Source organism: Nothoprocta perdicaria, unplaced genomic scaffold, assembly GCF_003342845.1.
Source record: "Nothoprocta perdicaria isolate Ctin4 unplaced genomic scaffold, notPer1 scaffold_129, whole genome shotgun sequence".
NCBI lineage: Eukaryota > Metazoa > Chordata > Aves > Tinamiformes > Tinamidae > Nothoprocta > Nothoprocta perdicaria.
Window position 1 is genome coordinate 2,025,499 of NW_020454416.1, and position 16,362 is coordinate 2,041,860.

At 39.6% G+C, this 16,362-nt stretch overlaps 1 protein-coding gene across 1 annotated transcript; it reads right to left on the minus strand.

The window, feature by feature from the left end:
* Positions 1-1,184: 1,184 nt before the first annotated feature.
* On the minus strand, positions 1,185-12,057 carry LOC112942515 (astacin-like metalloendopeptidase). Its single transcript, XM_026033461.1, has 11 exons — positions 11,963-12,057; positions 11,766-11,790; positions 10,773-10,910; positions 9,723-9,840; positions 8,984-9,162; positions 5,755-5,836; positions 4,937-5,064; positions 4,607-4,722; positions 3,961-4,186; positions 3,023-3,141; positions 1,185-2,489 (listed from the first exon to the last, which is right to left on the minus strand). Exons 1-11 carry the CDS (start codon positions 12,029-12,031, stop codon positions 2,259-2,261), a joined length of 1,431 nt encoding a protein of 476 aa, XP_025889246.1. The 5' UTR covers positions 12,032-12,057; the 3' UTR covers positions 1,185-2,258.
* Positions 12,058-16,362: the final 4,305 nt, after the last annotated feature.

A 16,362-nucleotide genomic window follows, 5' to 3' on the forward strand; every position in this document is an offset into this window, starting at 1 on the left:
ACAAACAAAATCTTGCCTAAATGTATTGGTCTTGCTCTTCATAATCTCAGGACTTGAATGCTATAATGCAATGCACTTATAAGTAAATCTGGCCTTAAAACATTCAAATTCATACAAAATGTGACTGTATGTCTGCTCAGTCCCCAAGGCCGTACTGTTCTCCTTGCAGTTCAGTGTGATAAAAAGGGCAGATGACAGCAGCTGAAACCAAAAGCTGAGTTTCAGTAGCCCTGCTGCTGCAGCAGGCTCAGTTGCTGCTTCCAGACAACAAATCAATTGTACTATCATCGTGCCAAAACCTGCTTTATTTTCTGTCTTGCCTGAGGACTTCCAGTCATCTTGTCATTCAAGGGAATGTTGCCTCCACCACAGTTATTTACTTATGTAAGAGAAATACATTTTAAATTAAACAAAGACCAACAAGTAACAGTTTTCTGTATTTCTCTGGTGCTTTATTCTAAGTTGTTTTCCCCTCCCCTCCCAAGCAGTAATAAAAAAATCTCTGTTCTGGCTTTTACAGGTTAAAAAGCTGTACGCTAGGAAGTCCCGACTTGCCACCCTGGTAATAACCTGGACAGGACCCTGTTCCAAGTGCACAGATTCCTGGAAGTGGCTGTGTTTATCACAGCTCTGACTTCACCTACAATGAAGGTAGCACCTGTTTTGGTTCACATGGTGTTTATATATATATGTATGTGAGAATAAGATATATTAGTCACTGCTAGATATCTCTAAGGTTAGATTTTTGCATTTTATCTTAAGCTGTGTTTTAAGTAAATGCTGAAGTTTTATTTGAATCTCTTTAAAATCCTCCTACAGTGGCATTTGAATCCTAGACCTTTGGCCATACTACTATTTTTGTTCTCTACTGCTTTTGGTATTAGCTAAATTCATACATCTCATAACTGAACATTAATGGCAGCTTATAAATGGACAATGCTCATATGAGAGGATTATCGAAGAGATATTGCTCAACACTGTGCAGTTGAATATACCCATTAGCAAAGTCTGTGGATTCTACAGGTGGTCCATTTAAGAGCTAGAACTGAATGAAAATGAACAGCAGTCATTATTGGAATAAGACTGGTAGAATGCATCAAGCTGTTTATCAAAATAAGTAATGTTCTATCATTTGCACAGGTTTATAAACGAATATACATTCACTAAAGTGGAGACCACTAGCAGAAAAACCAGAAATTTTAGCAGAACTTAGAGGAAAGCTAAAGTTTGATGTTGCTTCAGCAACATGCTTATCCATTAGGAAAATGATTAACAAGAACCTCTAACAGCTGATAATGGGAATGCTCAGATCTTGGACAGAAGAATCTTTCATATGAAAGGAGGAACTTATTTGTAAATTCAGTCCTCTTAAGAAGTGGAAGATGTCTCTGTATAGACATGATGTTTCACACCTGATATGATGCCCAAAATTCCAGACTCCACCTGCATTCAATAGGCTTTTTTAGGTATGTCATTAAAAATATATTTTTGGTATATAAACGCCATGGACAGTTTCAGTCCCGATTCCAGCCATTGTTTATTTATACAAATGTCTATCACAATTTCCTCTTTATACTTTCCCTGTTTGTTCTTAATATTAATGCTTTCCTTCTAGTAAAATCTATTCCCAAATTTAGTTCACCTCACAACAGGGGATTAATTCAATTCTTCGAGCTGAGGTGCTGCATCAGAATCCTGGCTTGCATTCTCAATGTAAAGTGCTGATTCCAGGCCAAGCTCAAGTGCCAAAGTGCCTATATTACCTCTACAAACAAGCTTTGTTTCCAAGCACGAGCAAGCACATCCCTGAAGGGTGGTCTGTTCACATACAGAATGCAGACTAAGGTAGGTTATAACATTTGTCAGAGTATGTGTTAAAGTTGCACCATAGCCATATTCTAAAATCTTTTTGAGCCTACTTTCTAAGCAGCTCACTGTATAACATGATAAGTTCTCAAAAATCTGGTTCCAGAGTTTCAGTTCTGCTATTGTATTCAGCAACACCAACAATGGGATCACTGTAACAAAGTTGGGAGTCTCAGACAGAAACATCCCATGGACAAGGAGCATTTTTGTCTGTAATTCATCATGCAGATCACACTGCTGTAGAACTAACAAGCTAACAGTTCAGGCTTTAAGCTTCTCAGGGTCATTCAGGCAACTTTCAGTTGAAATTAGTGGCATTTTGACTTTACCCTACATCTTGCCAGTCTCATCTTTTTTTTTTTTCTCTTTCCAATCCTCCCATCTATACAGTACTACCTACAAAATGTGTAATTCATCTCAAACCCAGGAAATTCCCATGCTATATCACTGTGAAATTCAACTAGTACAAAGCTTCCAGTGGAAGTAAAATCTGCAACCTTCTTTTTCCCACAGTATGGGCCAACTGCAGGTGAAGTAAGTCTGCTTCCATCACGTATGAGCAAATAGTCATAGATGCATCTGTCATTAGCTTCCAGCTCAAAGGATAACATTTTGAGACACACCTAGAGAAAATATGACCAAAGTACTTTGCTTTCAGATTGCAGAGTAAAAGGATATAAAAAGTACAAATAAAATCTACATTCCTCATGGGTAAATTGTGTTTAATACTGTGTTTGCAATGTATCCTGATCCCATATTGTAATGCAAATAATTAATACCAAATTGTTGATTTTATCAGAATTTGTATTAGAAGCAGCAGTAAGGTGCACTACTGGTTTTGCACACTTTAAATTCTATTCTCTAGAGAAAAACAGCAAGAACAGCTGTGCAGTAGCTCAGTGTTATAGTGATTGTTACATAGAGCAAGATATACAGGTACAAACTAAATTCATAAGAGTTTACATGCACATGTATAGTTATTCCCTTAATGACATCCCAAATATCAAGATTAGCACAAGTTTAATTGTGTTTGTGTTCAGAATTTCACTCTAAGAATACCTGCTTAAAATGTGAGAGTGTCTATTATTCTTTAAGGCAAAGGGATTCTATTAGAGAACGCTGCTGAGGTCAGCAACAAAATTCCTTTGTGCGTTACCTTGTATCCTACTGGAGATTTAATGATCCAGTAGCATGCTTGGTTTTTGGGGTATTTTTGGGGATAGTTTGGAGAGGTGATGACTCCATTTGAGACTGTGAAAGTATCTCCACAATTCACTGTGTATAAAGGAGAAAAAACAGAGAAGCACTCATTAACAAAAGTATTTAGACAGCAAAAAAAAAGTGAGCTTGCTTATGTTCTTGTGCTTTTCTTTAAGCCAAGAGAAAGCTTGCTACATGAAAAACCTACTGCTCAACTATGTTGTTTCTTTACCTAGCATTTTTATCAGCAGCTAAAAGCATAGCTACTAAATTACTAGTTCTGTCCTCCAAAGGTTAACTTAAAGAAATGTCCATCTTTTACAGTGAAGTGCTACCATGTTAGCATGGTATTCTAATGGGGCTAATTTACTGCACTTCCAGCAAAGAACCAGATTAAGTATCTTAGACACTATTGAAGTGAATTGAGCTTTGTAATACATAATAAAAGCCTTTAATCCAGAAGGTAAAGATTACCCAAAGTTATCTTTGAGTAAAATGCAAGAAAGGCTTGAAAAACATATGACCCCAATTCTGACTTTACATCTCCTTGGAGAGATTTCTTGTCTGCAGTCATTTGTGTTCTGTGGCTGCACTACTCCCCCTAGTCATTGCATTGCTTTTAAAACAGCTTCTTTAAATCAAAAGATGTGAAGCAGACTAGCAAGGGCTCTCAGAAGAACGTGAGGAGGTTCTTAGGACTACTGATGCAAGGTCAGCATCCAGTTTTCTGTTTCTTGCTCACTTTCAGCCTTATCAACATTTAGCATTGTGTAGTACACCTCCTAGGGGGGAATAAAGAATAACATGGAGAAGCTTAGTCTGGAGTAAGTTTTCAAGCTTTCATGTTTTCCATACAAATATCATTAATGCTGTTCCCCAAAGAAGTGTTTATACCCTTGATATAGGAGGCTCTGAATCCAGTGGCTGTAACATTATCATCACTTGAAAACTCTATCAGCATTGTGGACCCAGAAGCAACTAAGGAGGGTAGTGGCCCCTTTCCACAGTACTTGTCCAGCAAAACAGGAGAATTCTTGCTGTTTCCATTGTAAATTTTTACATAATCAGAAGAACAATCTGAGGACAGTTGAAGATCAAAAGCCTCAAACTGCAGGAAAACCTTAAGTGAAGCAAGAAAAGATGTTGGATTTAATGAGGGACATAGGGAAAAATTAAAACTAATTGTTATAAATTAGCTAGCACTTTATTTTACTATCCATCTACCACTGAAATTTGACCTTCTGTATAACAAGCACAGAAAGTCACTTGACTACCCAGTTACTGAGCTCTGACTGAAGACTATTGCTTATGTTTTATAAAGAATCAAATCTTAAACAAATGAAAATAAAGTTTAAATAAAAGCTGATATGAAACAAGCCTTTGGAAAATAGCTGAGACTGTTTTTCATTTATTGCATAACAGAATTAACATTTTAGTTCATGAAAATGGCTCCCAGATGCTACAGTCATAGTAGAAGAGAAATAATGCTGTATAGTCTTGATACTGTGGTTCAAACTTTCTTTCTCCTAATAAAAATTACCTTATTTTGAGGAATGCGGATCAACCACAGGCAGTGACTATTGTTCGGGTATGGGGATGGATAATTGACAGAGGAGAAGGAGCCTTCGTGTTTAGGCAACACAAAGCTACAGCAATCTGAAGGAAAGAACCAAATACTGCTGAGAAGAATGAATACCTCAGAAGTGCAAGGCTCAGCTCTCTGCAATTTACATCAGAAAAAGGCTTTGAAGAAAAAATTACCATGTTTATCAGGGGCTGAGCTCCTATGAGGGATGTCTGAGAATGCCTATAGACAACAACTCAATAAGGACTCATATATAAATGTGTGCCTAGTGTCTACAGCACTTACTGCACTTGTAGAGCTTGTTGATTTTAGCCACATCCAAGTTGCTCAGTCCTTCTCTTTGCCCAATAGGTACAGAAGGGTCAGGAATTGGTACAATAGTTGGTTCCCCAGGAGTGCTAGAGAAATCAAACCTGCAGAAGTAAGTCACATTTTAAACCAATTTCTTTTAAATGAAGTTTTCTAATTGCATAAACACATGCCATCTGCACAGAATTTCAATGAAAGGGCAAGAACCTTCTCAGAAAACAGTCTTTCCTGAATAATAGTGTGGCAGCAGATGTGTGCAACAAAAGGAAAAATGCCTTGCCTTAAGAACTTTCTCCTGATAACATAAGCTGCATCTCACCTTCATGATTCAAAGCGGCACAAAGTCTGCAATGGTTTGTCTCAACAGCTAATTGTTTATATATTTGATGTCTGAAATTTCTTTCCTTCTGCTAAACGAGTTTTCATGTACCAGCACGTAGCACATGAACACAATAAAAACAGTCTGTCTTCCCTTCCTCTCTGCCTAAATGATTCCATTAACCCAGTAACAACCTACCATAGACTTAGAACCGGCTTAACTCAGTGATTTGATAGAGTTGCTTTGCCACAAAGGCCTCTAGAAAGAGGCACAAGTTTGTCCTATTTTTTATTTCCATCTTTATTAATTTTTTTCTATGAATACCTGACAGAAGTATTCACCTTGGATTATGATGCCTGTTGATTCCATTTTAAGAGAACAGTCAAAACCATCCCATTCACACAACAATTCTGTCTCTCCAGATCTGAGCACCTGTGTTTGCTCATCTGAAAGCAAATCTATGCAACCAACTTACGCGCCATAGTGCATCACAGAAGCATAGTCATAAGGAAGGCCAAGATTTCTGGAATTCACTTTCCCAAAGTTTCCTTGTTCTCCTGTGAGATAAGAAAGCAACATTTCAGAAGATGGAAAGACAACACTCTCCTTCCCATCCTAAGAATGATACTGTTCTCAAATATTGCCTGCTATCCAATTCCAAGACTAGCAAGTGTACTTCAGTGTATTATCTTGAACATGTTAAGCCTCTAACTCAGGTCAAGAGTCTTGAACTTTCAAGTTTCTAAAGCTCTGTTGTATCTCAAGAGGGAAGTCTTGCTGACTAGCTAGATCAAAAAGTCAGGGTATGTGTGGGTGACTATCTTGCTGATAAGTCTTGCTGAGTCATGCCAGAGGACTCAAAGGAGTCTGAGCTCAAGTGGAAGGCAGGCAGACTGGCCTCTCATGCACATGAAAACATACATTATCATTCCTGTTGTGGCTTCATCTCTCAAACCCATCAACAATGACTGCAGTGAGACTATCCACCTGACAAGGGCAGTCTGATAAAGTCAACTGGAAATATCCAGTCTAGGTGGCTAGTATGGTTCTACAGTTCTTCACAGCTGCCAAGCACCTCGTGATTTTAATTCACAAAAAGCCTCTGTGAGGCTATACTGATACAGGACTGTGGCCCAGAGGTAAAAGGCTGCAAAGTCATTTTAGTTGTCTAAGCTATGCATGGAACCTATTCAGGCTCAATGGTGTCACAGGAAAGAGAAGCATACTAGAAAGGAGGGTTTCATCCCCTTTTAGTGTGAAGGTACCTATTTCTTTCTTGACTGGAGAGCATTAATATGAATTATACCAGGTCACTTGCCCATGGTAAGACAGGCAAACAGGCAAGGTCAGGGCATGGATCTGAATACAGTCTGCCTAACATCTGGGCTAGTACTCTAATCACTGAGCACTTTTCCAGTTCAGCATCTGTACCTTCATCATTGTAACTAGTGGTTTGTAGCTACAAGCCATCTGGGCAAGAGTTCAGCACTGGACACTTGTCAGGAAATCATCCTGACTCACTGTCTTCAGCTTGCACAGCTTGGCTGGCAAGCTTGCAAACAGCAAGTCTCATTGAGCGCTAGTCCTGACTAGGAAATGGAAATAAAGCTTCAGAATCCCAAATTATACAAGACATGGGGATAAAAGTGACTTAAGAGCTTCTCACTGCTCAAAACACTGTCTTACAGCTCAAAACAGTTCTCATCAGCATTGGCATTCCCTATTCTATTAGGATTTTATCTCCAATTCCTGTCATCTTCCACATTGACTTCAAAAAGATCTCAGGTGTTCACTTTCTTCTGAGGTGATCAAGTGAAAACCATTCCATTTCAGTGAAACATGTAGGGAGCTACTTGTCTGCATGTGAAGTGCTTTGCTGAACTGAATTGTCAAAAAGCAGGATTAAAGGCAGCCCAGCTGTATAGAGGGACCACCCAGCCTTGGCATCTGCCTCATGAGGTCCAACAGTGGTCCTGCCTTCCCAGACCTGGACAAATGCACAGTCTAGCTAACCCAACTCCTCTAAAAGCAACCCTAAACAACCCTATCTCTGCCAGAATCTAAGTATCTAAGTGTAGTGACTCAGGAAAGCTGAAAGGGAAGGTCTGGCTGAAGGCTCTGAACAGTTTTGTTCCCAAAATGTTTGTGGGAAAGGAAAAAAAAGCTCAATTTTGAGTGCCTAAGTGGATAGCAAATGCTCAAGCTGCATTTTGTCAAAACAAAAAGTAGGATGGCTTCCAAGGTGAATTGCTGGGTAAAAACAAACCCCAGCGAACATCCACAATACTGCAATCCTGGCCAGAGAAAAATCAGAGCAAGTGGGAGAGCTGGGAAATTGCAAAAGGTCTTGAGGTCTAGTCCTGCAATACTGAGGTCAGCGGGTGCTCTGCCTTCAGTACCACTGAATGGCAACATATTTGTACAGGAGATGTATATTCACATTGCCGGCTCACAAATGTGGCTGTAGCCTTTCATCTCTTGCTCCCTGCATATCTGTAAAATCCTTTCCAATACTCACACTGCCTGCATCATAATGCCCTTATCCAATCAATCAGTCCTCTCTCCTAATTTTTGATGCTAGAGCACCCCTAATCCTTTCTTTATAATCAGAGCTTGCTTACATCTGTATGAGATGCAAAAATGATACTTGAACCTGTGGTCAGATAAACTGGTGTGGGATTTTACTTAGGTCTCCTGCCTTAGGTATAACCTCATGTTTTATCCTCCTCTTCCAGGATGTGCCCTCTGCTAGCTTTTCCCACACACAACATCCTTGTTATACAACAATGGCAAACAACTCATAAGAATTGTGCCACAACACCAGAACTGACATTTAAAGAACAGCACAAATGGAATTTACTTGGGATATCTTGGGAACAAGCTGAAAAAAGTTGAGAACACTGTGTTAGGAATTTGAAATAAAAACAATCATGCTGCAGCTGGAGCAAAAAATGTTTTCAGCTGTGTATGACACAAGAATTAAATATATAGCATTTGGTATTCTGCTGTCCAGTCTTGTTTCCTATTATTAATTTCCTATAATGAATTATGTCCACTATTATTACAAATGTAGTAGCACAACCATTTCACTTGGCGCTGTCACAGGCAAGTTGCATCCCTTTTGCTTTCTGCTGTGCACTGCTTTCACACTTTCCTTTCCCTAGGACTTCCCAGCGTTCAGGCCTGCAGCTTGGCATGTTCCAATGTCCCCAGCACACAGCCCAAGGGCAGCTCCCCACATCACTTTTTTCCCCCTCAAATAGCATTCACTTGTTTTCCCCTACTGAATTACCAGTCTTGAGCATTCCTCATTGTCCCTCATTCTCTTCACAGAGCAATGAATTACAGTCCTTTCTCATGTCATTAAGTGATTCAATCTCATTACCCCCTTTACTCCTCACAAAATGATTCTATTTTCTCCTTGCTATCAAATTTTGTATTTGATTACCTTGTTATTGGGTATATAATGTTTGAGGTCAGCATGTCATCAAGAACTTCTTTTAGGTTGCACCTATATTACAAATTTGGTAACATTACTTATGTTAGTAAAAACAAACTCTTATCAAGAAGTGCCATCACACTGAAAGCATTGCAGCTTCCACACAGCTAATCAGTATTAACCATGGTTATTTGTATTATTGTTTTCAGAAGAAATATTCTTGTTTAGCTTCAAGAGTCAATCTCTTGAGATTTAGCAGACATACCTGCCATAACATGTTCCCACATAATCTTGACAAAGCTGTCCCGGTCACTCCGTGCCTGCTCATGGATGAAGCCCAGCGCATGGTTCATCTCATGCTGAATTGCTCCTTTGTCCATGCAGCCATTCTTCATCAGGCCGAGTGCCTGACGTCCCCCAATTTTTCCAAAGTAAGACCAGCAGCTAAGAAGAGCCGATCAATAACCAAAATGGTCACATTCAGCAAATATAACGAAGATGTACTAATTAAGCCTGCAAGAGCTTCTAGACATTCAGCCACGTGGGAGACATGCATAAAGTCACTGTTGTGACATAGCTGGCTACAGAAAGCTGCTGGACTAAAACTACAGAAAGGCAGAACTAAAGCTTTTATGCAAGTGTGACAAATTCAAAACAGTAAATGGACTATGCCAAACTAAGATTAATCAGCTCAAGTAGTTAAACAATGAACCTGAGGCAATTACACTTTATTTTTTATAGCATTTAAGGAAAATACTTCATTTTGAATTATACCCTTTTATCTTCTGTGAAGTGCACATACAAATTTGTTCCTGCAGCCCATAAGTAATGTGATTAACTACCAGTATAAAGAAAAATGAAATATTGCACCTTCCCTCAATCTTGAATTCTAGGATAGAATGGGGTATAAGAATTACTTAAATCCAGACTAAACAGGAAAGAAGCTGAAAGAAGCCAGAAGGGGTAAATCCCAGGCTCCCACTCCCGGGAGTGGGGCAACTTGCCTCTGCCCACGCTCGATGTGCACGTAGTCTGCTTCAGTAGTGCGGTTTACAAACCGCACACAGGTCAGCGTGGAAACCTCCTGCAGAGCATCAGCAATCCACAGCCTCTCTGTGACTGCTGGGAAGAAAAAGGGGCCAAAAAAAATCTTACTTGGTTTATCAGAATAAAATAAGACAGGGAGATGGGGTGCATTTCCCTCTACTTGGTATCTCAGTTTCTCCATCCTTGAAGTTTTGAGAGCGCAAGGTGGGGAGAATAAGCCCTACCTACCCCCAGCAGTAGGCACTGCAGTTCTAGAAGCACCCAGGGCAGAGGGGCAGCCGGGATAATGCAGGGGGGGCTTCTCCCCAACTCCCCCCTACTCAAATAGCAGCACAAAGAATCCCCGAGAATAGCAGCCAGGCCCAGGCTGCATTTCACTTTCACGTAATTTCCTCTGCAAAGAGAGATCTTAAGAGTCTCTATGAAAGCCGCAGAAAGGGAGAGATAGATGACACCCACACACAGTTGATATAGAGTCTTCTAGAAGAATTTTCTAGAATAAGACATTGGTCCTACAATCTTTTCCACTGGGGGAAATCAGTCTGAGGAGATTTTTCCTCTGTTTTTAACTCTGCAGGATTTCCCATGGAAGAGCATTTCTTTTGGAGATATGAAAGATCATAGAGTTACAGAAAATGTTCCTAGGAGTAATGAATTTTGACACGGATATATTCATGATGAGAAAAGATTTATTTTTACTTCTGTACTTGCTAAATATCAGCAAGTGCATTGTAGCTAGTAGGAATGAACTAGTGTTTGTAGTTAAATGAATTAGCTGGTGATTACACAGCAAGCATTGTCCATGTAACTGGGTATATTACTGTTTGTGATTGGCATATTTGGAGCCAGCCAAGCAATCATAGGGCCAGATAAGCAGAAACGTATCAAAATTTTCATTTGGACTAAGGCTGCTTTTAATGCGTGCCACGGAATCATAAAATACAGCACAGGTTTCAGCGACTAGAAGATCAATACTGATGTCACATCATCCATTTCAAGGCACTTACAGAAGTCAGAAGAGATGTTAATTGGAACCTTGACAAGTCCATCTCGTGACTTGGGCCACAAACAATTCTCACAGTTAATTGCACTGCGCTGCCCTCTTCTCAAGAGGATGTCTCCTTCATAAACACTTGTTCCACTCTCTAGCAGGTAAAAAAAAAAGAACATACAAGACAAATTACAGAAGTGCAAATGCAGCAAGAAAGGCAGGCACCAATCAGGCTTTTGTACCTTTGGAGGTTTCTTCCAAGGAAGAAAGGATTTGCAAATTAATATGGAGTGCATAGCACAATATGCTAAGACTAGTTAGATCTGACTTCCTAGACGGAAGAGATTAATATTAATATAGATGCTACAATGCAGCTGTAATCACAGCTGTGACTAAATACATATTAGCTTAAAGAAGTTTGGAAAGCTTCAGGGTGGAAAGCTATCTAGCATTGCAAATGATTCTCCTCATTAGAGCTTGTAGAGTTAAGGAAAAGTCATAAATGACCTCTGAAAACATGAAATGAACCATACAAAATAAATGACTATCATGTACATTGAGTACACACTCTCTACTGACTTTTAGGGTACCTGTTAGTTTGTCATACAGCATTGTGACAGGCTTCTGTGTTCCAGCTCCCAAATACTTAGGATATATTTCTCACACACAAAAACTGCTAGTTATTATGCCAGAAATGCAAACTAGTTTGGGGTACAGCAGATAGAACTGACTTGATGCCACATGGGAAAGAAATCAAAGTAAAAAGTATTCTGATTTATTGAGACTTTATGTAAAAAAATCCTTACTACAATTACTCAACTATTTTCTTTGTCACAGCAACAAATAAACTGAATGCAACTTTAAAACACATACGTGCTCTGAATATCATGAGCTGTTTTCCACTGAGAATGAGCATTTTCAAAGGGAAAAAAATAGGAAAACAAAGTATAGAGAACCATCCTCCAACAAAACCTTCAGTTATTTATGAAGTAATCAAAATCAAACTCACCTAAATCATTGTTTCTTGTAGCTATCTGCAAAAAAGTAAACAAAACACTTTAAGCATGTAAGTTGGCATATACTCTGCATAGCAGAAAATTTCTATCATGTAGAATCACAGCAATAAATATTTGCAATTAAGACAGAACAACGCAGCAGCAGCAGCAGCAATGTAAGTTCTTAACAGTTCTGAGAGCAGGGACACACCTGGACAGATCTACTTAGCACAAAGCTATAGAGAAATGCTAAATTAGCTGGCAGAAGAAGATACAGCATCTTCAGGTTTCCGAGATCGTCTTCTGTGGACTGCAGCTGTGTTCTCAAAGCTGCAGTTAGTTTTCTCAAGAAAAGTTTTATAGGAAAGCTGTTTTTATTAACAAGGGTAACAATATTAGACAACACGAAGCATTTTCACAAAATAAACAAGCTGCAGGAACTCCCAAAAGAATTTCCAGACTCTTAGACTTATTTATTTTCAGAAAGCAGAGGAAGTGGAGCAATAAGAAAATCCAGTAGCCTTCAAGTGACTCATCTTTAACTCTGAGGAACCCAGGAGCTGCTGTGGGTTCCCTCTTTGGTGAGGGAGACAGGGCATCTGCTGGCAGCCCATCTACAGCAAAACTCAGCCTCAAGGAATTGTTGCGCTGGCTACCTATTCTAGAAACTCCTTAGCTTGCTGCCAACAGGGCAGAGAGAAACCTTTTCAATTGTCTGCAAAAGCAAAGCTGTTTGGTTCAGAGCAGGTGATGGCAGATGGTGGTCTTTGACAGGTATTTCCAAACAGAGGAATGAGATGTTCCCTTGTTTTTAAAGGGTCCTTTATTAGTAAAAGCTTGGCTGATATTCAATATAATTCTATTTTTGTTTTAACATTGAGAGTATGCTTTTAAGCTTTCTAAAAAAGTGCAATATTTTGTGATACCCAGTATTCATCTGCAGAGTTATAATTTCCATGCAGATTATACTGAAATCATGAGGTACAAGCACAAATGTTCCCCATTTTCCTTGTCTGATAACAGGAAAAGGTTCAAAAGCCCTTAATAGTTTGTTACAGAGGTAACCAAAGATCTCCTGATGGGTGCATAATTCAGAGCAACCCCAGCTGTTGACAATCAGGATCAAAAGAGCAGAGGGAATAAAAGTACATTTCCACTGCTGCACACCACACAATTACAGACCTGAGTGCAGAAGTTACTACACAGCAAAAGCAAGAAAAACAAAGACCAGAACAGTGTGCAGAACCTGGGGCTGGTCATGCTGAATGTGTAGCAGGAGGGCTAGAAAGCACCTTGGAAGTTCTGCCATGCAGTTTCGCATACCCTGAATTTGTGGAAGGCTCTTCATAATGACTTAGTGACTTCAGCTGCAGGCCACAAGCCAGAAGCATCCCCAGTCAAGAAAGTTACACTGTGGCTTAACCCACTTTATAGATTGCCAGAAGGAACTGGGCATTTTCCTAGGCTCTCTAACAGCTTGAAATCACATATTAGCTTTTGGTGCATCATCAAAAGTTGCCTTGCAGATGCTGTTTGTCCACTTTGCATCTGCTTTGATATTCTGATAGAATATTTTCAGGACTGGGTCTCATTATCTACCCAAGCAGTTTGATTACACAGCTGTAACCTGCATTTTTTTCCTGTCTGCTCTTCCTCTCTCTATGCTGTCTTTTGCCATTTCTGTTTCTTAGCCATACTGCCTTTGATCTGTCAAATACTTTGCCACTGCTGTTTCTTAGCAATTCTAATGCAATGCTTATCACATTTTTTTTTCTTAGTGATACTCGCTTAAGTTCATCTTCATTTCAAAGCAGAGATAGAGCATCTTATCACCATGTAATCCAGTCTGTCTCAGCACAGCATTAGATAGCAGAAGTAAAAAACCCTAACACTTTTTAGTATTTAAGTATAGAGCTTACTAGCGGTGTCTCAGTAATACCTATCATCAGAAGCAATCAGATTAGCAAGTCCAATGTTCTTTCCATAACAAGAAACACCCAGGGCATCTCTTCTTCCCCTGAATTATTTGCTATCCTCGGTCTCTAAAACAAAAGCAGGTATGAGCCCAAAGGGAAACAAAGCAGAGGAGGGTTTCCCAGCTCTTCACATATAATATTAAGTAACTGATTGCTGGGGAATAAGCAGGAGGCAATACTATGAGATCCAGCTGTAGAATAAGCCAAAGCTTTGGGGTGTCACTTAAACTGACCAGGCATGTAGCAGAAGTCCTATAGAAGATATAATGCTGCTCTCTAGTGGCTTGCCATATGTGTAACTGGGACACTCCAGAAAAGCCCTAGGCACCCCCAATACTCACAACACTGCAGCTATCCTTGTTTACACAGTAGGCAGCAATGGCTCCTTCCCACATGGAACACAGGCACAAGGGTCTGTCTTAGAGCATCTGCACCAAGAGACCCAGGTTACTTCAGTAGAAGTATGAATCCAGGCAGCTGCCTATTCCCACCAAAGCTCCCTGTGGAATATGGCACAGGCAGTGTCCCCACTAGCAAGGCTACAGACCTGAACACAGGAGGCTGACAACACAACCCATTAACAGCCCTAGACTAAACAAAGCCATAAAGCCAGTTCAGGTCTATCCAATAAAAGCATATAGGAGCAAAAAAAGAGCAGAACCAAGGACAAAACTACAGCACACACCCAGAGTCACCCCAGGAGGCAGAAGCAGAGACTCATGCTCCTCCAACACAGCTTAAGGAGAGAATGAAGGTCCAGGCCCGGGGTTAAATGGAGCTGCTGGGCCAATGGGCATGGGGTGGTGGGATGCCCCAGCTGAGGCCAATCAGCACTATTAACTGGTGCCTCCCAGCCCTGGTGGTTGCAGCCAGCAAACAGAACTGCGGTTTAGATAACTGTGGATCACCCAATAGGTCCTCACTGGCTTCTTCAGAGACCTGCAGGAGACCATGGCATGCATTCCGCAACAGCCATTTTTAATCAGCTCCAACATGCTATCCCTGTATCTAATACCTCATTTTTTATTACAACATTTTTCTAACCATAGGTATGGAAGTGAGAATTGTGGCTCTGTACTAATGATCACTCTTCTGCAATCTTCTTTGAGGTCTCATTTAACATTTGTTAGCTACAACAGTTCTCTCAGGGAGGCTGATTTCAGTGACAGCTTGTACACCAGATTAAGCAGTTGTGATATTTTATATTTGACTTGCCTTAGTACTCCTAGACAAGTGTCATCTGCTCCTAGCATCCAAAACTCTCTATTCTTTTTTGTTCTGCACAGAAATATTATTTCTGAAGTAAGCCTCCTGAATCAAGAGGTTTTCTCATATTCAAGCCTTCTAAGAAATGGTCTAACTGTGAGCTTCCCCGGCCTGCCCTGTACTGAATGGCAATGTAGAAAATACCCAGCCTTTCTGCAATGACCTTATCTTCCCTGAGAGCCCCTTTTGTACCTTGCTCCATCAACTTTGGTAGATTTCCAATTAAATATATATATATATATAAAAAAAACTTTTTGAGCTGTATGAGATGTTTCCACCTAACTTTTCAGGACTTACGGTGCTATTTATTTTTACCACAAAGATATAACTTCAAGTCTTTTTATTTTGACTGCTGCCCGTGTTTGAGCATGTTTTGACTGCTCCCACGTTCAAAATTATCATCTTTTTACAATCTGAGATACATTTTATTCTCCTCTGAGATGTGCTATTTTCTTTCAATTTCCAAGTTTTTATGCTTTTAACTTTTATCCTCTTTTCTCAACTTCGTTTTTAGGGAGCTACCCTACTTAAAGATAAGTATCACTATAGGGAAGACTTCACTTAGAAAAATTATCTTTTCCTGCTACAAGGGCATTGAATTTATACATATATATAAGTTGTATACATTTAGACTCACATACATATGAATACATAGTATATGTACAAATTATAAGCATACAAACATCAGGTTGAAAATGGTTCTTCTGTGCATACCTCTTACACTACCTCCTGTAAGAGAAACCTTGATAAAAAGATTCACTTCTAGGTTCTCTGACTAGCTTTCCAAGAAGCATTTAGTTCTGATTTAAAAATAAATCATGCCATTTACTCCATCTATTTATGCTAAGCCTAGTGTCCCATGGTTACTTTTATCTTCTCATACTTCTAGGCTCCACGTGTTTCAAGGCAATGCTCACCGCCTTTGCTGTGTGGTTGATAATATAATCCCTGAAGTTTAATTTTCCCTACGTGGGCAATCCATAAAAAATGTCAGCTAAGTGTTAATTCAGATAATTTATTTTATGTTGGGTCTTTCTTCATCTATTGTTCAGCGCTCAGACAAAATGAATACTTTAACGCTGGGAGGTGTTACAGTTGGCATTTATGTTCTATTATGTATTGCAGAATTCACACATGAGAAAAACATTAGGAATGCTCCAAATGCAGGGAAAAAAAGCTGCAGCAAAAGCTCTTGTCTGAGAAGCTGCCTCAGCATCTAAACATGAGACAAACATTTTACAGATGCATTTGTTTGACTTTAAAGTCTGCATGCATTTTAGCATGCTGTGTTGGTATTATCATCTCTTTTGTTACCGTGCACGGTGGTTTGAGGGCAAAATTATTATGCTAGGAAGCAAAACTGGTTCCA